The sequence below is a fragment of the Sander lucioperca genome, chromosome 2 (assembly GCF_008315115.2).
Source record: "Sander lucioperca isolate FBNREF2018 chromosome 2, SLUC_FBN_1.2, whole genome shotgun sequence".
In the NCBI taxonomy this organism is placed as follows: Eukaryota; Metazoa; Chordata; class Actinopteri; order Perciformes; family Percidae; genus Sander; species Sander lucioperca.
In genome coordinates, this window is record NC_050174.1 from 14,679,450 (window position 1) to 14,703,239 (window position 23,790).

A 23,790-nucleotide genomic window follows, 5' to 3' on the forward strand; every position below is an offset into this window, starting at 1 on the left:
GAACAGACAAACTAATCTGTGAATGGGTTAGAAGGTCTCCACAGATATTACTTTGCCCATAATAAGGGCAGATAATAGCTTTTCAGGTTCAGATGTACACACACAGTTGCCAGTTTATTTATGACTGCAGTTTTGTCCTTCAAATTTACGACTGTATTTATTTCAAAACATTTCATTTATTAAAACTAATAGGCTAAATACATTCATTAACATTTAAAACAAACATGTGATTATTACAAGAGCTTTAAAAAACGAGGAAGATGTTTGTATTTTAAAAGAAGAAGCAGACAGTCAGTTCTCCAGGTGTAGCTGCAGTTGTTGATGTTGATGTGAGTCAGAGCCGTCTTCCCCAGGCCCGAGGTCTGCTGGAGGGAAGCAGGACGGAGTCCACAGCCGGACAGGTCCACGGTCCTTGGTGTTTTTTGCCCCCAACGTCTCCTTCCAGGTAGCGCGGCAATGGTTTTGTTTAGGGTTAGCTGCCTGGAAGGTGCCGTTGGAGGCAAAAAACACCATTGAGCCAGGTCCACAGACCCAACAGGACTCTGCAGACACAGAGAGACAGACAATTCAACACAAGTCTTTTACTAAGCAGCTAAAACACATTTACATGTCAGCATTAGAACTATTTATTAGGCATGTAGTTTGCAATCTCTATGCATTTTATTTCACTCCAGCAGCTGTGTCTTTTCGAATCTCGGTAGTTTTAGCTCGTAATGCTGCTCTTTGTTTTATTGCTAATCTTTCTGCTTCTGTGCTGTATTGTTTTGTGCTTGTGTTGTCTTCCTTTCTTGTTTCTTTGTATTTAAAGAAATCCTTTTTAACATTGAGGCCAGGGGACTACACATGAACACAGCCTTATGGCCAACTCTGGCATTGTTAACCCATGTAGAATCATGTGTTTTATTAATGTGCTCGGTCCCGTTCGTTAACAAACGGATTGAATATAATCAAAATCTGTGTACAGAAAGCCGTCTTACCTGCTGTAGCGTGGGTTCATGACGGCGGTGTGTATGTAAAGAGCAGCCGAGAAGTTTCCTTTCTGTGCAGGTCGAAGGAGAGTAGCGATGGCGTGGAGAGACGAGGGAAGGATAGGTCTTAAAGGAAAGAGGAGAAATTAAAGTGCCTCCTAAGAGCGCTCCACCTCAGACTTTTATGTTCTGTGTGTGTGTGTGTGTGTGTGTGTGTGTGTGTGTACGTACAGTCGTGAAAAAATTAGTACACCCACACTAAAGTTGACTAAAAAGAGGAATACAAAAGTCATCTTTTGTCTTAATGCCTCAATTAAAAAAAATTAGGAAAAATCCAACCTTTATGGACGCCAATTTTCTTTGTGAATGAATAATGTATCGTAAATAAATAAATGTTCTTCCTTAAAATACAGGGGGCATAAGTAAGTACACCCCTATGTTAAATTCCCATAGAGGCAGGCAGATTTTTTTATTTTTAAAGGCCAGTTATTTCATGGATCCAGGATACTATGCATCCTAATAAAGTTCCCTTGGCCTTTGGAATTAAAATAGCCTCACATCATCACATACCCTTCACCATACCTAGAGACTGGCATAGTTTTATTTCAGTTAGCCTAATAGCTGGTTTGATTTACATTGAGAGATGATTTTATGGAAAGTACCCCATGCCAGTATAAACGTTAACTCAAACTTAATGGGAAAAGCAGCTACAGCTAAATTATGGTCACCAGTCTAGGAGAACAGACAGAGATTTCAGAAAACTACTGGGAAAAGAAAAGTGCAACAAATTGTAACACTCAAACCATCTTTTAAGGCTGGAGTCATACAATTTCAGCATTGGGCAAGACACTGAACCTGATTGTTAGGCCAGCACCTTGTGTGGTACCTTGCTGCCATTGGTGTGTAAGCATGGGTGTAAATCTGATCTAACAGTAGGGTGGAACAATAAACATAAAATTTCGGAAGAGCAATTTTTGAAGGGGACACAAACAATACAGCCAATTATACTCGTAGAGGCCATGTGTACACAGAGGAAAGCCTTAATACTATCATTAGTGTGGCATGGAGACTGTACCATTATCCTTCTTTTCAGTGTTTCTCTTGATTCAATGAAAAAGCTGACTAAATTGACCAAAATATTCTTCTTTAAAACCATGTATTTATTTTGAAGTTCTTTACAATCAAGCCACAAAAATACCTTAAAACATAATGACTTATTTTCAAAAAGTGTCCCCATATAAAAGAAATACAATGCTTTTGTACACTTGTTAAATTAGCTAATCATAATGTAAATTAGTGAGCCACTGGTAAAGCTCATCTGCTAACACTGACAGCCACACACCTCCAAAAATATGAACTCAGCTCAACACACTTACCTGAGACTCTACACCTGATTTTGTCCATGTTGATATTAGCTGCTTTATTTACATTTATTAAAAACGTCGCATTGTTTAGCTTTTCATATAGCTAGACGTCTAAACTCTGGGACAAGGCCGTTATGTTTAAATACCTGCCATGGTAATTCCAAACAGACAGCTTTGTCAAGGCAGTTTGGGCTTCAGATAGCTTTTACAGTGGCCATCGTTAATGACAAATCGTGTTCCGCTATGAACTTGCACACACATTGTTTGTATCACAAACACGGTCAGTCAGTGAAGGAGCACTCGCAGCGGTAGCCGTCGTTGCCGGTAACTTACTCGTATGACAGAGTGCTGTCACTGCCCGATGTGAGTCGAGTGCAGATGTGAATCGCGCATGCTCAGATTTAAACTGTTTACGGCATAACGTGTCATACTGAAATTTGTGAAATCTGTCGGTACACGATCCGTTCTGCCTGCACGATCCATTCTGCACATGTGAGGATGAGGAGGATTTACGACACTGCACGATCTGTTCCACGCTTCCGGTCGACAGGCAAGCTAACGTTAGTTTAGCTAACGGCTCATTCGGCTAACCGCTAGCTGATTGTAGCGGTCTGCCGTTAGCCTCCACAGGCAAGCTAACGTTAGTTTGGCTAACAGATAATTCGGCTAACTGCTAGCTGAGACAGCATGTAATAACTTTAAAAGACCCTCAAAATAAAACTTGAAAATAAACGTTGACATATATAACAAACACCTAACATATATAACAGCTGTTACGTCAGTTCTACTTTACTTGTGCTCATTTAAAATACAATCACTCAATACTTGTCTTTATTGTTATTACTGTGAAGTCTTAATTTAGCTGTAGCTGCTTTTCCCATTAAGTTTGAGTTAACGTTATTTTAGACTGAATCTAGCTGTCAACTAGCGGTTAGCCGAATTAGCTGTTAGCTAAACTAACGTTAGCTTCCCGGTGGAGGCTAGCCATAGGCTAGCGTGGAACAGATCGTGCAGGTCGTATCCTCGGTAAAACAGTATTATCTTGCGCATGTGCAGAACGGATCGTGTACCGACAAAATCTATAAAATAATAAACGTTGTCACTGCCCGATGTGAGTCGAGTGCAGATGTGAGTCTACAAGATGCTAACGGCTTTTTGAGCTAACGCACAGTCTATGAGCTAACGTTAGCAATCAAACAATCATAGATAGCTAAAACGTTTTTGAAATGACTGCTGCTGCTGGCTACAAGTTAGCAATCAAACACAATAAAGGCTATCACTTAATGGCGTTTTGAGCTAACGTTAGCAATCAAACAGTCATAGATAGCCAAAACGTTTTTGAAATGACTGCTAGCTAAAAGTTAGCAATCAAACACAACAAAGGCTGTCACTTGAATGGCATTTTGAGCTAACGTTAGCAACCAAACAGTCATAGATAGCTACAACGTTTTTGAAATGATTACCATCTTCTGTTATTGTATGTAAAGAGAAACGTTTATTATTTTATAGATTTCACAAATTTCAGTATGACACGTTATGCCGTAAACAGTTTAAATCTGAGCATGCGCGACTCACATCTGCACTCGACTCACATCGGGCAGTGACAAACGTTTCTCTTTACATACAATAACAGAAGATGGTCGGTACACGATCCGTTCTGCCTGCACGATCCGTTCTACACATGCGCAAAATGTTCGCGCATGCGCGGTTGTACGAGGATTTACCATGGATGTATTAAAAGAACTGGATACAGTGTTCGGCGGGAAGCCCCGTACGTTCCAATGAGAGTGCTCAAAAGCGCATAAAGCAAACATGGAGCTCGGCTCTTCCGCATTGTTGGCCCATAACGCTGGTTGGCTCACGATGGGCATGCGCACTAGCAACAATTTGTTTGCGTTGTCGTAGCAACCGGTAGCAACATGCGTGTTCATGAGCTTCTCTGTCGTGTCTCTTACTGGCGAACTCATGAACTCGCCATTTTCATTGTCTAAAATATTCACTAACGTTAAACATTGTTTTCGTTGTTCCCTATCGTTTACATGCTTAGCTAAATAAACGATAGATGTATTTAGCTAGACAACCAAGGAGATTTAATAATTATGTTGTGCTACTAGCTAGCTACCTACTAACTAGCGCTAGCTAGCTGTTAGCCTGCAGTTTCGTGAACAGAGCTCATCCATGGCTTCAGCTCTCATCCACGTTACAAGCTTTACAGCATACAGCCCTCGGATGTATTATAAGAGAACCAAGGCGATGTAATCACTATGTCTGTAGTAACGTTATGTAGGCATATAGCTAGCTATGTATAGATCTTAATACAGCCATGCTAGCTACCCCTGATGTTAGCAACTAGCTAGCTAGCCGATAGCCCGCCAGTTTGGGAAACGCTAATGACGTTACATCCACGTAGCTAACAGGCTTTACAGCAGCTACATACATCCCTGGAATGTATCATGACTTCATAGGATAATACCATGGACGTATTAATAGAACACATGGTGAATTACAACCATTAGCTATATCCATTATTACAGCTAGCTACATGAGCTCGGGAGAACAGTCATGTGAGCGGGCGGGCCCAGTCCCGCGGCTCTGCTCGCGTCCACTATGCGCGTTCATCATGTCAAATTTAATAATTCTGGATTCGCTTCTAGTGAATGTTAAAAATGTTAAAAACATAACGTTTTAAACAAGGACCCTTTCAGTGTTCGGGCTGGTAAGTTGATATACCCAGAAACAAATTATCCGCTGAAATATAGACGTTTCTTTCGCCATGCAAAGTCTACGTGAAAAGGCTTTCTGGGCCATGGGGTGCAGTACCACCGTTATCCGCTAAGCCCATGGTGGCTTTTAGACTCGGCGCTCTTCCTGGGGGCTTGGGATTTACGACACTGCACGATCTGTTCCACGCTTCCGGTCGACAGCCAAGCTAACGTTAGTTTAGCTAACAGCTAATTCGGCTAACTGCTATTTATTATTTATTTATAATTACTGTGAAGTCTTAATTTAGCTGTAGCCTGCTTTTCCCATTACGTTTGAGTTAACGTTATTTTAGACTGAATCTAGCTGTCAGCTAGCGGTTAGCCGAATTAGCTGTTAGCTAAACTAACGTTAGCTTCCCGGTGGAGGCTAGCCATAGGCTAGCGTGGAACAGATCGTGCAGGTCGTATCCTCGGTAAAACAGTATTATCTTGGCCAGTGCAGAATGAATGGGACTCTATGGAGCTATACCCCTCAAAATCCACTTTTCTCAGGATATAATTTTTTGTCTAGTAATTTGAATGTTGCATTTGAAAGGGGAGGCTAAGAAAATACACACTGCTGGGTGTTAGATTTTTTTAAAGTGGCTTTTTTGTTCTAAAAAGCCTTTTAAAATGTCAATGACGTCATACACATATACGGCCAGAGATTCTGCTTTACGGCAAGCTCTGAGTCACTTCCTTTTTTCTCTCGAGGCATCGACAACACAGCTGACAGGTTAGGCTCTCCCTGTTAATACACGCGCTAGAAAGAGGTTTGCTAATGTTTTAAAGACCACGCCGAAATATTCACTCTGGCATTCTGGTTATGCTTCGGATGCCGTCAAGCGGGATCTCCGATCGTAATCAGTCCTTCACTGACCAATCAGCATTCATTAGCAGAATGCTAGCGTGTTATGGGCAACAACAACTCAACCTGTAACAAATCGAAAGGGCATAAGTACTCGTTCATTCAACTTTCAACCTATAATCCATGTTGAACTTGCAAAAACTACAATCAAATCTGAGATTTCTCATCGACAATCAGGCGAAAGAGACAAATTTAGCCGTCTAGCTCCATAGGGTCCCATTCATTTTGCACGGGACCGTGATCACCCCCAGTGGAACTCTGGTGGAACTGCAACCAAAGTAGGTACAATGGGGCTTAATAGGGAGTGGAACGGCTTTCCGTAGACGGGCTTTGACTGTGCGTTAGCTCAAAAAGCCGTTAGCATCTTGTAGGCTACTTGTCGCAAAGTGACGCATGCGCGACTCACATCTGCACTCGACTCACATCGGGCAGTGACAGAGTAGAAAGTTAGATACAAATTCAAAGAGTCGATATCTATGAAGATGATACACCGTCTCGTCTCACTGGTGTAAACTGGCAGCTTTCAGACCAGTGCGTTAAGTAGCTGCAGGACTCCTCTTCGTCGCGAATCTTTGGTCTGAACTTGCTAGGCCTACTGCACACACAGTGAGTGATACAGAGTGAAATTGTAAGTTGTTGTTAATGACTTACTTGCTTAACTTTAGCTACATTTACTTGAATTAAAGATTAAGGGATAGTTTAGTTGCCTATGGTAAACACTAGGTTAGAAATGACTAACCTAGTTAGATATATACAGATCTATATTCTTTGCCATTAATATAGCATGTTATCTCTATAGCTAGTATTAAAAACAATATCCGTCCCCACAGAATGTTGTCACTGAAAACTAAATGCTGAATATTTTGCACCAGAACATCATATCACTCCGTCAATAAAATTTTGTGAAATACCGCTGTGCTCTCTTTATCACTTGGTTAGCCTACCTTCTTTTTAAAATACCATTGTATGCTATTGAAATAGGAATGTTACTGGGCCCTCTGGGGTCAGTTTAGATAAAAAATAAAGTCAGTATGACATTTTATTATTATTATTATTTTTTTTTTTACTGTATTTACTACATTGAATAGGAGTGGGTTTTTTTTTTTTTTTTTTGTAGCTGGACATATTGTTTCTAAATATGAATTTGCATAACGATAGTGAGATGCTTGCTACAGTTGCATTTCGAGTGAGAAATCGGCAAAAACGTTTTATTTCTGATTTACTTTTTTGTTTTAATGCCGCCAGGCGTTCTTCTCTCTTCAGTCACACTATACCTTGCTCGTTCACATACCGTTAGGTGCACGCAGGTGCTCGTCTCTGCCTTTTCCACCAGTTGACAGTTGAATATATCTATTAAAGCGAGCCGTGTCTGTATGTTTGCATCTGTGTTTGGGGGCGTGGTTGGTGGGAAGGTAACCTGCACGCAGACGCCGCTTTACAACACTTTCCTGGGACACTTCATTCCACGGTCCATGCTTTGGAAAAATGGGAGGCCTCCAATTGGTGAAAAAAAATCATCAGCAGGCGCTTAACACTGCAAAATTATGCTTTGTACATAATTTTTCTCCACAATTATTATATGGAACAATTGCTTTATAACAATAAATAATAAGTCTTTATCTACAACATCGGGTTGATAGGAATATATTTTTTTCTTGCAGACTTACAAAATGATGAAGCTCAACTTCTTAGTTATGAGGAATTTCTTAGATCTAGAATCTTTCCTATCACCCACAAAGAATACCAAATGGTAATAAATGCTATACCTAGGTACCTATGTCAGGTAAATATAGTAGCACAATGTCTTCCTCTGATGTAGACGTAGTCTACACTGTAAGTCAGTAGCAGGCTACACGGTGGAGTTGCTTATTAAGTGGTTTGGGGTAAAATTTGGTTTTGGCGAATTCTAAAAGCAGCACTACAACAGGCCAAGCAATCTGGCCGTTCCAAACAGGCACATTTTGAACGGGCTCTGTACTAGTATAAATAAAACGGACAGTCTGCTGTGCACGACAACACCAACAGATGAATGATGAAGGAAGGTTGATTCAAAGTACTCAAAGTAGTGTTAGGAACATTTTGGGGTAGCGTCATCCACCTAAAATGGGCATAACGACATCCCTGGTTTTAATGCAGAAATGTTACATATTATACCTTTTTAACCAGTATATTCAGTAAGAATATGTATGATGTAACCCTAATATCATCTTTTTGATTTTCTACAGAATGGTGGAATTTCCAGTCTTTGGTGTAAGTACACTAATGATTATAGTGTTTATAACAAAATACCTAATGTAAGAAGTTAATTTCAACTATGTAATTGATTATTACACATGTATTTTCCTCCACAGGGCACCAAAGAAGTCCCTTTTTACAGGACATCCTGGATGCCTACGAGTCCAGGATGTCCTGTAAAGGGACTTTGCAAAGTAAAGGAACTTTGCAAAGTAAAGGTCGGGTCTGTCGCAAGCTGAAGGCCCCTCTTTCAGCCTGCGACAGAGTCACAAAAATTTATAAATATCAAAAGGTATGTATTTTTTTTTTTTAAATGGTCTTACCTGAGATTCAAAATTAACTATTGTGGGGTGTTGTGGAGATGCCAGCACTCAATAACTTTCTGAAAGAGAAAATGACTCCTACATATTTGAGCCCATCATAGTCGAATATTAAGGCACAATAGCATAATGTTGAACTGTACTTCATTTAACTGGAAGAATAATACACATTAATAACAGTCTTGTTCTGTCGTGTAACAATGTCTTTAGAAGAAAGCGGCCCGATCAGCAGCCTCTCTTCCACCACCTCCGCAAATGGAAGAAGTCCACGACATGGCTTCCAGGTTGGAGGAAACTGTTTAGTATATTGAAGGGTTTTAATGTAATTTGAACAAATTGGACATATTCTAATGGCATAAAAACCTTAAAGGGTAACTTAAAGTTTTCTCAGGACACTATACAGAGAGCAGGTCTAGACCACACTCTATAATTTACAAAGACCCAACAATTCCAGTGATTTCCCCCAAGAGCATGCATGAGTGCGTAAATGCAAGAGTGGCAAAGAAAAACTCCCTTTAGGAAGAAACCTCAGACAGACCCAGGCTCTTGGTAGGCGGTGTCTGACGGTGCCGGTTGGGGGTGTGATGGACAATGGCAATAATAGTCACAAAGATAATGACTAGAAATAGTAGTTCATGGTGTTGCAGGGCGTTGCAGGTAGAGATGTTCCGATACCAGTATCGGCTCCGATACCAGTATCGGCTCCGATACCGCCTAAAACGCTGGTATCGGGAAGTACTGGAGTTTATGCACCGATCCGATATGTTATAAAGCCCTAAAGAAAATCTACATTAAAGTAGTTTGTTCTTTTTCCGTTATGACTGACTGTCAAACTAGATTATAAAAGTTCTGGGGCATTCATGTTTCACAAAGAGTTTAACCTGAGCCAGACCGACAACAAAGAAATAATATTGCATCCATACAGGGATAGTAGTATACAGTTGTTAAAACATAATGATAATAAAATATGAAACACTTGTATCGGATCGGGACTCAGTATTGGCTGATACGCAAGTTCAGGTATCGGTATCGGGAAGCAAAAAATGGTATCGGTCCATTTCTAGTTGCAGGACGTGGTAGGACGTAGCAAGGCGTAGCTGGGCTTTGCAGAGCATAGCAGGGTATAATAGGGCACAGCAGGGCGTAGAGCAGGACCAAGGCGACAGCTGCCACGTGATTTTAGTTGCCTTCCTGATCCAAGGAAACAGGTTGGGCGAAAAAAAAGAAAATTGGTCCAGTATCAAGCAAGACTGCTGCAGTTGGCAGTGGCGAAACAAGCTACAATATAACCTTAATGGGCAATTGAGCAGTTTTAATTTTCGTCCACTAAAAGTTCTGTTTTTGCCGCTGACAGACTCAGATTATTATTCCAAGTGTCTGACATTATGGAAAGGATCCATACAGAGATGGACCTTTTTGTTAAAGAGTAAGATCCTTTTAGTTTAACATGAAACAGCCCCGAAATCACCATCACCAAACACCAGACTCCATGTAAATAATCAGTACTTACATGCTTGTTCTATACACTTAGCGTGTATAGAACAAGCATATTTCCACATGTAAATGTAATGTGAATTAAGGGTTTATTTCAACCAGAGTGGTGATTGTTGGAACAGTGGAAAGATTAACCAAGACAGCTTTTGATAGTTTCATTTTGTTTCTTTCAATGAAGTGAAGGGGCAGCTGGAGATGTCGGTGGGCTGTCCGACGACCCCGGGATGGACAACTGTGAGGACGGTCAGTACACATCAGTAGTATCAGAATTATCTCTCAGGTGAATTCTGTCAGGTTCCATCTCCACCGCTACATTTTGGTTTTTAAGCATTTAAGTTTTGAGCCCAAAGTGATCGTGGTGCACCAAGTGTTTTTATCTCCAGTAGAAGAACTAATCTCTGTTTAAACTGACACACCCAAACCTCATAGCCTATCTCATCAACATTCTGGTATACTGGACATAAACAGGAGGCAGCGTGGAGACTCCACCCATTGCTGGTAGTTACCATGGTGATGTTAGTAGCTTTAGTCTCAGAACGAGACGTCGTGACCGATAAGACCCAATCAGGAGGAGAAACATTGGTGTTGGGAATGGTGGGGGGGAGAGAAGCAGGCGGGAAACGTAGCAGAAGATATTCCTTGTTATACCAAAATGTAGCAGTGGAGATGTAGCCGGCTGGTTGTTGGGTTTCAAGTTTTGCCATAACTCACGGTGTGTTTATTCCATGTATCAACAGGGGTGTCCACATGTATCTGGCACACTAAACACTAACCGCATGGGACTTCAGCTTTTACTCAATGTAAAGTTCATATGGAATTAAAATGTTTCTCCCACAGATGATGAGCAGGATGAAGGTGTTGAGGACACGTTCCCAAGCTGGAGTCATAAAAACCTACTTGATTTTGTTTTTTACTTTGTCTATTTTACATAATTCAAAATAAAGATTTTAACTCACGCTGGGAAAGTCTGCTGGTTGAGCTCAATTTGTTTTATTTGTCACGTGAAATCAGAAAACAAAAATTAGAAGTGAAATGTAATGCTCATGGATGGTCCAGGTAATTATGAAAGAGAGCTTCACCTAATGTTTACGGACAAGCTCCGATTATAAATCACTTGGTTCCACTGGTCAAGCTTTGCCAAAACACCAATTTCATCAACGGGTTTCTGAGAAATCATGTTAACAGTTTCCTTTTTAGTTTAACCTTTTAACAGGGAGATTTCTGGTATATGTGATAAAGGCTGATGTGAAAAAATTCTGTGAAAAGTGTTCACAGTCCAAAAATAATTCCTGATCCAAGAACATGCCAGTCCAGATGTATCAAGTCATACAGTTGTATAAACTTGGTTTATAGAATAGTGCAGTATAATGTTTAACTTCTATTATGCTGTGTACACATATGCTCTTTCAGCACATGAAACGAGGTCACTTGAGTTCCGGACTCTTAAGTTCCAGTGTGCGCCTCAAAACCTTCAGAATAAAAATATATGTGTAACTTTTGTTTTTGTAATTTTTTTAGTATATCATTTTCATCGTCATAGGCCTACCTAGTAAATAAAAACACTGACTGTTGTAAATAATCTATATTTGAAATTCTGTACATCATTTCAAGTGGAGGCTAAATAATGTACTGACAATGTAGCAGTAATTAGTATGCACAATCCTGACCTAACCTGTTTCTGCATGCTGTCGGAAAAGACATGGTGTCTTAAAGTTGGCCAGATAGTATGATGTAACTTTAAATGTAGTGGGTCTACAATGGTAACAATAGTGTAATTCGATATCTGATTTGTGCATTAAACTGGTCATGTCACCACAATTTGGCTGACTTTGAGGGTCTACAGTTTTTATTTTATCTTGCGCAACTACAGATAAAATAACAGCATGAGGATTAAGTACAGGCTAATTTGGGAGTAGTTCAAAAAGGATTTTTTACAGTTAATAAAAAGCCTCAAACATGTTTCCATCATACAGTATAGCTGATTATAAGTATATGTTGTGTTTTGTACACACGTACAAATTAGATGAGGTTAGGGTAAAGTGTGCCTCAGGATGAGTAGGCCTATTAATATATAATTTGTGCATTCTTGTGCCGACTGCTTATGGATGTTTACATATTTGTTGAGAGTATGCTTTTATTCTGAAGTTGTCCAGAAGACGTACTGTTTTTTGTTTTTGTTTTTATTGACGGCAACATACAAAACTCTCGTAGGGGAAAGAGAATATACATGCGTATATACAAATGTTGTCGATGTACAAAAAAGTATTACCTAAGCAGAAAACAACAAAAAACAAACCAAAAAGGGGGAGCTACTTAAAAATACACAAGTCAAAGGAAAAAAGGCTAGAGAAAATACAATGTTAACATTTAGAGCGGCACACAAGGGGAGATTAATCAAAACAGTAGTTTCCTAGATATGTCACTACACATTTGTCCTGTAATTTTAGAAGATTTGATCTTTTTCAGTGAGGGGAAAAAAACAATTTAAAATCATTTATAAACCAAACAAAGGAAGGCTTAGAACATCTCCACTTACTGCAATGAATATAATATTTACCCATTAGAATAATCATATGGATTAAATCTGATACTGATGAATCTATATTATCCATATAAAAGAGGTTGTGTAGCAAGGTGAGAGTAGGGATATTATCAATCTTGAGTGATAGCCAATTATGTAGCTCGGACCAGAAGCTGTTGGACACGGGGCAAAAAAAGAACGTGTTCCAGAGTCTCATCAGCCACCTCACAATATACACAAGGGTCTACATCAAATTTCAATCTTTTTCTAAGAAAGTCAGCGACCGGATATATCTTATAAATTCTTTGAAGTGAGTCTCTTTGACTTTTGGGGAAATGGGCCATTTAATGAATTTAAAATGTGTTTTTTCTATGAACAATGCAACCATATTCGGAACCTGTACACACAATCCTCTGTTATAATCAAAAAACAGTTTAGATTTCAAAGCATCATTAATATGTTTATTATTGCATGTATTGTCAACTAAAGTACAATCATTAATAACTACAGTACATGTGGTAAAGTTATTCTTGCATATAACAATGTGCTTTGAATTAACTAATAACGGTACAGGTATTGCTTTACAGATTTTATTGTATTTTCTATATGTACAGTTTAAATTATATTTGTCTAGGAAAGCTGTATATTTCAAAAAGTTACCATTATCATCTATAACATCATTCACAAACAATGCCCTTATCATACAAATCGTACCTGAACAATGATTTCCTGTTGATTATAATGACCCCCCACCCCCCTATTGTTCCATAAGGTGGATCCATGTGGAGTTATGGGTTATGGGTGAATATTATTTTCCAATATTGGAGAATTTGTTTGTGGGAGTTTGATAACTTAACAGGAATTTTAGTCACCTCAAAATCACATTGCAAAAGAAAATCAAGCCCTCCTACTTATTAAAAGAGATGTCTAGGTATGTGAAACCACATAGAATCTGGTTGTGATAGATACGTTTTCAACTAGTTCATCTTAAAGGTCCCAAACATTGATTCATGGTCCAAGGCTTTGATACCACCCATATCATATTCTTTAACCAGCTGGGATTTCTTAATACAATGGGTTTTATTTTTCCACAGGAATTGGAAAATAATTGAGTTGGCTTTCTTAACCAGAAAAAACATACAGAGAATGACATGGATAAATTACTTTGGAAATACCTTCTGTTTTAGATAGAGTAACTCTACCAAAGATAGTGAGGTCTCTGGTAAGCCAGCGACTCAAAGATTTCTTCATATCTATTAAACAGTTAGAAAAATGAACATCTTCCATTCTGATAGCATTTTTAGATAAAACTATTCCTAGATATTTCACTTCAGATTTAACCTTGATTGAAGAGATGATGGAATCTGTTGATGAGTGAATGGGAAGTAGCTCACATTTTTTAATATTAAGGGTTAATCCTGAAGCTTTAGAGAAAATCGAGACTGAATCAAGGGCAACATCAGAAGACTAAAACAATACTGAATTTATGGCTTCAAAGAGACATTTCTATTTTAGAAATAAAAAATTCTTTTGACTAAAGCAGAAGGGATTTCAAGATTTGTCTACCCTGCGCTCTCTCTCTCTCAATGTCCATGATTCAACATGTAAAGACATAATAAATACCATATTTACGAAGTTTATATGGAAAAAATGCACCATCATTTTAAAAAAGCGGTGCTCACTGGTTCTAAGGATGAAGGTGGATTTGAACTTGTGGACTTTTGGGACTTGAATTACACCTTAAGGTGAAATGGTTGAAGGAATGTTTGAGAGCACCAGAGTCTTTATGGTACTTATATTTTTATTAACATGTAACTACAATATTACAAGATGCTTTAAAACTATCCCAATTTTATCAACAAGCTCTTTTGGCCTGGAAGCTATGTCATTCTTATAACCTTTCTCCACACAAGTCTATCTCATGGAATAATGGATGGATCACTAAAGGGAACAAGTCACTCTATTAGCAGAAATGGATCGATAGAGATATTATCTTCTTAAAAGACCTTTTTGATTGTAATAGACAATTACTTAATTATGAAGCCTTTCTCAGAGAGAAGGCCTTCCCGATAACGTTCAAAGAATATAACTCAGTTTTCAAATCTATACCTAATGGCATATTAGAATCAATGAAAAGTTATAAAAAAAACAAAATGAAGTTCCTAGTCTTAATTTTACTCTTTATATAAATGGTATTGATATTTTGAGCAGCAAATGTACTAATAAGCAGTCTCGAAATTCCTGCCTGTTGATAACTATTGTAGTGTTTGTAAGACAGAACAAGAATGGTAACCCATCTTTTTATGGTTGGTCATTCTGTATTGCATTCTGTAAAAGCTTTGAACATGATATGGTATCAAAACATACAACAACAGAGATCTGCGGGTTCGAGAGGGAAACTCCGCACAGGTCCAGAGAAGTTACCGTAGACCTCGGTAAGAGATCCGCCCGTTACAGCGCTCTTCTCTCCGTGTTCTCTACTTTATTATATTTATTATATTTATCATGTGTCATACGCTCTGTGATTAGCACGCAAGCTAACAACAGCTAGCGCCGCTATCACGTTGTTTGACGTTAGCGGTGTTTAGCTAAAGAAGCTAATGTAGCTGCTAATGCTAAAGCTGTCATTAACATCAACATCCAGTGGTGGAAGTATTCAGATTACTTTACTGCAGTAAAAGTTCTAATACCACACTGTAATACTCTGTTACAGTAAAAGTTCTGTAAGTTCTGTTTCATTTATAATAAAACATCATATTTTATAAACTACATGTGTTTTGCACCACATCTCACATGTTCAGGGAGCTGAGGGCCATGCAGGACAGAAATAACATGCATCACATCCCCTCCCTCCACTAGCTTCATATTTTATAAATGAGGATAATGGAGCAGAGTAGGCAGAATTCAGTTGTGACGTTAAGAGGATCTCAGTATAGCTCATGTTCCTCAATACCTTGTTATTTGAACCAACTGTAAGCAGCTGAAGTCTACAGGAAAAAAAAGACTCATCATTTCTCATTCTGTATAAAATATATCTGTTGGAGAAATATTACAAACATGGACAGGTTTCGGGTTTTATCACCAGTGATGGTTGGTGACTATATTCGTAATCAGAACAGTGTTAAGCCATGCACTGAGGAGCTGTTAAATCCAACAAAACAGGCAGATTTCGGCTGTTGTTGGTTTTTATCAAATGGAACACAATCTGCACTTGAACGCTGCCATGGGTGAATTTGTCGCACTAACAATTTTCTTTTTTATAAACCTTTTTTAATGAAAGTTTGAAGTCTTGCCATGTGAATGACATTGGCAGAGGGACAGCACAAAAGAAAGTGGGCGGCTCCTGCCTTGTTATGACCTTGTCCTTGAAGGGATGGATGGAGAGAGGGGAGACAGAGAGAGATGGAAAATAGCAGGATCGATGCAGAGGAAAATGTCACAAAAAACTGAAACCCATCCTATGAGGGGAAAAACACTTGGGGAACTGGAATGAAATATATCTTTTGTGTATGTTTGTGTGTGCATGCCTATGCAGCTACAAGTGTGTGAGTATATTGTGCAGCAGTGGGATTTGAGGCAAAGAAAGAAAGAAAGAAGGAGTTGTGTTAAAGAAAGACAATGGAGGTTGCAGGCAACAGGGAACAAGGTGATGCACTGATGGAGGGATGACAGAGGTATGAGAAGAGAGGAACTGGGTGAGAAAAGAGGGAGTCACCTTGATGGGACAAATAGAAAAATGGCTGTCCTGGTAGTCTCAAGGATGACTCAGCTGCAATACACTTACGTGTGTGTGTGTGTGTGTGTGTGTGTGTGTGTGTGTGTAAGCGTGTGTGTGATTATGGGAGTATATCACTTCTGGCAAATGCTAATTTTTGTAAGGAGTGGACGCAGAGTCAAACTGAATACATAAATGTACAACGATGAGAGTGTCTGTATGTCTATTTGGAGGGTTATAAAGCTAATGACCAAACACAAACAGCAGAAGCCCTTCACAGTTAAGTGGCTGTAAAAATAAAGTCCTTAAGTTGAAGTTTCCAGAACACAAGCGAGGTTGGCTCTTTTTATGCAGTCTGTGGTTTGGCTCTGTCACAGCTCCACCTGCTGGAGAGTAAGCAGACTGCTGGTGTCATTTCCTGATTTGTCCACAGGGGGCAGCACAGCCCCACTGCACTAAACTCACACTGATGTTTACTTCCTGTGTTAGCTCCCCTCTTTGACAAACGAGGGAAAGTTTAAACAAAACACCAACAACGTTTCAGAAAACAGCGATGTCATGTCTGATAAAATGTATCAACCACTTTCTTTATTATATAGATGGATCCAGGAAAACAACGAGCTGGTAAACAAATGCAAGGTAAGAAGGTAGCTGTTAAGTGTCTCGTCTTTTCAGCGGTTAACGTTAGCCTCTACAATCATTAGCTAAATACTGCAACGTTAACGTTAATTTGGCGTTATATAAATCTGTTTGTGCTTGAAAATAGATTAAGAGAGCAATAGATTAGTGTGTAATCTTTTCTAACGTTCAATGTATACTTCTGGTATCCACTAATACTGGCGAATACTATCCTTTTGTGAAATTTCCATTAACACTTCCACTGTTGTGTTTATTTAGATTTTTTTGCTGAACAAAAAACAACCAGAGGTGGAAGAAGCCTCCATATCTTTTAATGTATAGTAAATATACCACAGTATAACAAAGTCCTGCATTCAAAGTTTTACTTAAATGCAGGAGTATTGACAGAAAAATCTAAGTAAAATGATCCATTATGCAGAATATTGCTCCTCTTCATAAATATATTACATTTCATTATAATTGTTATAACGTATGTTTTAACGTGTAAGCAGCATTTTAATGTTGAGGTGGAGCTGGTTTGAGCACATTTTATACAATTGGATAGTGTAATCTTCATTAGAATTACACTATCATTAGAAAACTGATCATATGTTTTCTATAGAAAATGTTTTTTAGAGGTAGCAATGTAAAGTAGCATAACGTAAAAATACTCAAGTAAAGTACGAGTCCCTCTAAATTATACTAAAGTATAGTACTTAAATACATGTACTTGGTTACTTTCCAGTTTGCTTTCACTTCATTCTTTCAGCAGCGAGGAGGAGGAGATGCTTTGAGCCCAGACCAGAACAAGCCCCATCTGAGATGGTGTTCCTCTGAGTTTCACAAACTTTTAAAGAAAATCCAAGGTGCTCCATATCCTTCATTGTACAAATGCCTAATTTGTTGTGTTGGAGAGCTCAGCTGTTACCTTATGCTTCTTCTATCTCCCTCCTTTAATTTTCCCATGTCCCTCTCCTGCAGGTATCCCTCCTCTTGCAGATTATTTACAGTTGGAGCTGACAGTGGTGTACAATGTGTGTTTGTGCTCCACTGCTCAGTCTCAATTTTCAGAAGCTGAGCTGCTCCTCACACAAGCCACAGAGAGAGGTAGACCTACGCTGTGAAATGATAAATGACAAAACCTTAGATGCACAGTAAATGACACAGGAACTTATAGCATACATTCAGTTTTATATTAGTTCAAAATGATTGCTCAGCTCTGACTTTAACAGCCTGCTCCTGTTCCCCTACAGTTCTACAGATGACAGGAGATGCCCCTGTTGCTTCAGACCCTCCTGTGTTTTGGAGAACAGTTATCAACTCAGTGGGAGACACAGCTTTGAATCCCTGTGTATTGTACCTTCTCTGTCTGCAGTGGGCAATATGGCTGTCCACCTGCCAGCTGAAAATTATACAGGAATGTCAGGTAAGATCCTGTTTCTGGCTGTGTTCCCTCCTCACTTGTTTGGTGTGTTTTAAGAGAACTCTGTTGCATCTACCTGTTCAGTCCAGTTTGTTTAGGCTAAAGATGTGGCTGTCATTTAGCCTCTGGTGAGGACCAAACCGCTGTACTGAGTCAGTTAGCCTCCGAAGTAAACTCCACAATGGTTTATTTGTGACGTAACCAGGGAGAAGGCTATGTGATATGGATATGTGCTATATATATATATATATATATATATATATATATAACTAGTCTACTCATCATGTAGGGCTGGGCAATATATGGATATTATATTGATATATGAGACTAGATATCGTATTAAATTTAGGATATTGTAATATCCTAATATAACACAAGTGTTGTCTTTTCCTGGTTTTAAAGGCTGCATTACAGTAAAGTGATGTCATTTTTTTAACTTACAGACTGTTCTAGCTGTTCTATGTTTTGCCTTTATCCATTTAGTTATTATATCCACATTACTGTTGATTATTTATCACAAATCTCATTGTGTAACTATTTTGTGAAATACCACCCTACAATATCGACATCGATGTATTTGGTCAAAAATATCGTGATATTTGCTTTTCTCCATAGCGCCCAGCTTTATCATCGTTGGTGTAGAGGCCATGCTGTCTCCTTCCTCTTTGATCTCATGGCCTTTCGTTATCTGTTGGAATTATACTCCAATAACACTGATACATTTAATTTGTGGTGTTTATGTTTGTTTGAAGAAAAACATGAAGGAATGCAAACTTTCCTCAGAACAATTCAAGTGCATTTTCCCCCAACATCTCTTTTCCTGTCTCAGCCAGTAAAATGTATATATGCTGGCATGCTAAGTCCCCAACTGTGTGGGATACTGTAAAGCTACACTGTATTTGTTTCCGGTGATGCAGGATGAGCTGTTCTCTGTGTTTGAGACACTCTCTACTGGAGTTTGGGATGAAGGGAGGAGCGAGCTAAGGGAAAAGTCCTCTGACATTCCACTACTGGTGATGGACCCAAGAAGGCTTATTGAATTATTGCAGATCTGCACTATTATTGCCCAAGGTCAGCAACATTCTTTCAATTTCTAAATACACAAGTCACCTTGGTATGAACTAAAACAGGAGGCAGACAAACTTAGTAGCAGTACAGGGAAAACTATTATCTGACTCCTTGTATTTGTAATATTGAGTAATTTAATTGGCTGTCCCCTGCATGTTTCATTAAGGTGCAGAAAGTTTGAGTGAGGGCCGGAGTTCAGAAGCGCTGTCTGGTCTGCAGACAGCTTCCTCCCTGCCTGCTCCCAGAACTCTAATAGCATACACACACCTCCTCTCAGGCTCTTGCCTTGCCCATATGGTAAACATGCAGACAGAGTCTACACAAACAGAAATTTGGCATGTTTTATGCATTGGCATAACACTTTTTGCATCCAGTGAGAGTGTGTGTTTGCATTTGTCTCCAGAGCTGCCCTCAGATGGCATTGCAGTGTTACAGGAAGGCACTGGAAACAGACTCCCGGTGTGTGTGTGCTCTGTACCAGAGCATGCTCATTTACAGACAGCTGGGCAACACACAGGCTGAGATACAAGGTCTTCGTTTGCTGCATTCAGTGAGTAGCACAAGTAATCAGTACATATAGGAAAAGCAAAAATGTGCCTGTAAAATGTGTCTAAATGTTTGTCTTGTAGATGTAGATACATTATTTTGTATGTTAAAAATATTATCTGCCTGTGTTGTTGTAGAATTGCCCTTAGCAGGTGAGCCAAACGTGTATTTTAGACACTGACACATTTTCACGTAGGTGTAGGCCTGCATACTGAAACATGAAGCCTCTCTTGTCCCACAGACTTTGATGTTGCCCTTTGCCACAGAGCCTGCTCTGGCTGATACTCGCCTCCTCTCCCCGTCCTTACTGCTGCGCAGCCAATCACTGAGCAGCCTGCTCTCAGTTCCCTCTGCCCTCTCTGTTCTTCACAATCTGGCCCTGAAGTGTGTGCACCATGGGAGGTGAGAAGGCCAGCATTGTCTTTTTCTGGTACCTGACCACTGCTTAAAACCAGAAAACGTAGACGGAGATGAGAGTAGACTACACATTTATTTTTTATTTATGTATCCTTTATTTAACCCCCAGAAAGGTCCCATTGAGATACAATATCCTTTATGCCATGTAGTCTTGGTCAAGATGGATAGCAAAACAAAAAGTTTCATAAACAAGTACAGACAGGGACAGATAACATCACAAAAACAAGAAAACATGCCACATAGTGCACATTGTAGTTTTTGAATGGGTGCTTTCTCTTCAGGGTGTCAGATGGTGTGGAATATTATTTGGACCTGCTGGCTGTTCTTCACTCAGAAGATCAACATGGAGTAAGACTGAAAACACTGACAGACACACATGATAATTTAACAGTGAGCTTTGTATAGCAATAGCGAATTAGAACTCCGACAGGGGGATGCAGGACCCTGACGCGAAGCGTATGCATGGTATAAGCTAATTTGTGAGAAGCCATGATGTATTTCCCCTAGGGAAGAATACTTTAACACGTTAATTGACATCTGTTTGCTGTATGTCTCTGTCTCAGGTGCATGCTGAGGGCCCTCCCCTCCCTAGCTTGCCCGAGCTTTACCTGCAGGCTGGCGCTGCCCTGCTCATGGCCCGACGGCCCGCTGACTGCATGGCGCTGTGCGATGAAGTCATCACTACGACACTGGAGCTGCTGCCAGAGAAGGTGGTGTTGGCAGAGCCAGAGGAGAAGTGTGAGGCTGAGACCAGGGCTCTGTGTGCAGAGGGTGATGATAGGGTGGCGATGCTGCTCTGGGCGGGTGCTGCCTACCTCCTCCAGGGTCACTGCCACACTCAGCTGAAGGACTGGAAACAAGCAGTGACTCACTACACAAGGTCTGTAAGATGAAATTGGCTTTATTTCTGTCATCAGTGTTGGGGATTATAAACAAACACACACGATTGCACCCTGCATTACAGGTGTTTCAACCTGCTGGTAAAGGCGCGCTTTAAAAAGGGAAGTAAGTACTTTTCTTTTTTCTTGATACTTTCAGAGAGAAATCACACTTTCTACATACCCTTCAGCTACTGTTACATTTTATTCTGTTTATTGTTTAATTACAGGTTTCCAACCACAGATTCCCAGTGCAGATATGGTTGGCAAGCAGGGAACAGATCTGTGTATCCTCCAGAAGCTGAAGGGACTTTCACTCGCTGGTAGGGGCATCAGCTTCACCCAGACTGATCAACTGAGAGAGGCACTGAGAGACCTACAGCTCAGCATGCAGGCATTCCCAGGTATACACACACAGCTGTAACTTAATGATATATAGAGCAGAGCTTGAAGCTATTTTTGATTTTGGACACAGGATTAAGGCCAGTGCACTAGGGCAGAGGCAAGTTAAGGTCAGTCAAATGGTCTTTAGGCCTATACTTAGCATTATGAAGTATGATTTGAACAGTGTTCGTCTGTACAATGTCTGTACATGTGTTGGTAATGACAGTACAGCAAAAGGGTCTGATTGGGTTTATAAATGTGGACTTAAACTATGATCTTCACATCTTATCTTATTTTTTTTTTACACACAACACCTACAGTCCTGCACATGTATGAGCCATGAACTGTATCATTTTGACATGAATGTACCGTAGAACTGTGGTGAATCTGTACTTGGTTTGCATGGTCCTTTGTTAGAACATTTAATCACGCTGTATGTGCTGTCTCAGAGTGCGTGAGTGCAGGGCTGTGGTGTGGTGAGGTGCTGTGGAGGCTTGGCAGGAGATGGGAGGCAGCAGCTTGTTGGGAAAAGACCTGGAGCTTCACCCCGCAATTCTCAGTGGAGTAAGACACTGTCATTCTTACCTGCACTGCAATGCTAAGTTTGTGGTTTATAGTGTGCAGTATGTCATACAGTATCTGCACATTTTACCCCTGTTCACTTAAAATGCATCTTGGATGACCTGGTTCCACATGTACAGCTCTTAATACATGTGTGAATGTGCCCAAACCCACTGTGGGGTCATGGGATTGTAGTCACACTCAGAGGTGGTCAGGAACCCATGGGACCATGCACTGTGTAGAGTGGGGTGAACACAGATATATCCCCAACCACACTAAAGCTTTTTTTGCTTAACTTTTAAGTGCATAAAGCAATACAAATCTCACAAAAAATGTTGATTTGCCTCTTTCAAAGATCTCAGACAGGATGTTGTCGACAATTTTACAGCAAAACGATGAAGCATTTAGTATTGCATAATATCGTTTCCCTTCATTGTTGTTGGTATGCAGGGAAAATGTCATCACCAGGTAATGAACTCAAATATATAATTTACTTAAGAAATAAAGTTGGACAACTTAAAAATCACACCAACCATGATAAATGCAAGTTATTGTTAAGTGGTTCACAATATTCCACTGTACAGATTGATAAAATATCTACAATATATGTTAAATAAGAACACTAGTGATTTCAACTGTAGGCTTGCACCGGAGGTGATGCATCAAGTAAGGACTGCTATCATTTTCTCTAGCTGTTTGGTCAAGATGGCCATGTGCAAATGTGCATTTTTTTCTCTTCAGCAGAGGAAACATTTTCCTACAGATAAACTAAAATATAAACAGGGAGGCTAAAATCTGATCACAAGTGGTTACTCAAAATGCATTTGAGATGCGTTCTGAAGCCACAAATGAACTGGAGTCTGTCACAGTTGGATCTAGACACATGAACACTGATTTAGAATACTATGTCTGAACAGGATAATTTTTAAAGAAAATAACATGTAAGCCCTAGTAGTTTAATCAGTCTCTTGCTGGTTTAGACAGAGCATGTTTACTATGCTGTGATATTACTCTTCTAACTGGTATATGCCTTCTGTGTTGCAGGAGTCTATCTGTGTACCTACAGGAACCCCAGTCTGGCCCTCTGTTGGACTCCTCGGAGCTGCGCCGCAGAATACAGGAACTTGGTCCTCCATTGTCAGCCTAGAGAGAAACAAAAGAAGTATACCCATATCAATTACTGAACAGGATCAACTTTCTCTGGCCTGTGAACGGAAACCCACACCCACAACAAACATGCATCTACTGGGACAGTAAAATAAAGCATCTTGTTTGTTTGAGACTGAGAACACAATGTGGGGTATGAAATTAAGATTAAATTAAAATTAAGATTACTTGACATACTGGTCTGAACTGGTTCGTAGGAAATACAATGTGTATGTTGGCCAGGCAAGAGTAATCAAGACAGTAACTTTAATAATTGATTATGTTTATTAAGATAAAGCATAATACATATGTTAGAAGATACACACCATAAACTGTGTTGCTGCTCTAAAATGCCTATTCAAACCATTTTTTTTATGGATTGCTCCTGCAAATAAAATGCACAAATAATAAATGTATAAAATAAATATCTCTATATATATATCTTGTAAAAAGGCTTAGTAATAGTATTTGATTCAAACCTGACTTCTTTTTTAGTTTAGAGGGTATGATTTAAGTTTTGTTT

General features: G+C 39.5%; 1 protein-coding gene and 1 long non-coding RNA gene across 6 annotated transcripts; both read left to right on the forward strand.

Moving 5' to 3' along the window:
• The first annotated feature begins 8,166 nt into the window (after positions 1–8,166).
• On the forward strand, positions 8,167–8,780 carry LOC116056757. Its single transcript, XR_004896772.1, has 3 exons — positions 8,167–8,191; positions 8,293–8,468; positions 8,707–8,780. It is a non-coding gene; the product is annotated as an uncharacterized LOC116056757 (long non-coding RNA).
• Positions 8,781–16,646: 7,866 nt separating this feature from the next.
• On the forward strand, positions 16,647–23,460 carry fancg (FA complementation group G). 5 transcript variants are annotated; one of them, XM_031309016.2, is made up of 14 exons: positions 16,647–16,865; positions 17,614–17,710; positions 17,826–17,951; positions 18,098–18,270; positions 19,185–19,338; positions 19,502–19,632; positions 19,739–19,885; positions 20,123–20,283; positions 20,580–20,646; positions 20,862–21,178; positions 21,263–21,303; positions 21,407–21,580; positions 22,010–22,124; positions 23,166–23,460. In XM_031309016.2, exons 1-14 carry the CDS (start codon positions 16,785–16,787, stop codon positions 23,266–23,268), a joined length of 1,887 nt encoding a protein of 628 aa, XP_031164876.1. In that variant the 5' UTR covers positions 16,647–16,784; the 3' UTR covers positions 23,269–23,460. The 5 variants fall into 5 exon arrangements, 3 of the variants coding, with proteins under 3 accessions (XP_031164876.1, XP_031164878.1, XP_031164877.1); XM_031309017.2 differs by having other exon boundaries at positions 16,664–16,865; positions 17,617–17,710; XR_004895491.1 differs by lacking the exon at positions 21,263–21,303 and having other exon boundaries at positions 23,166–23,216.
• Positions 23,461–23,790: the final 330 nt, after the last annotated feature.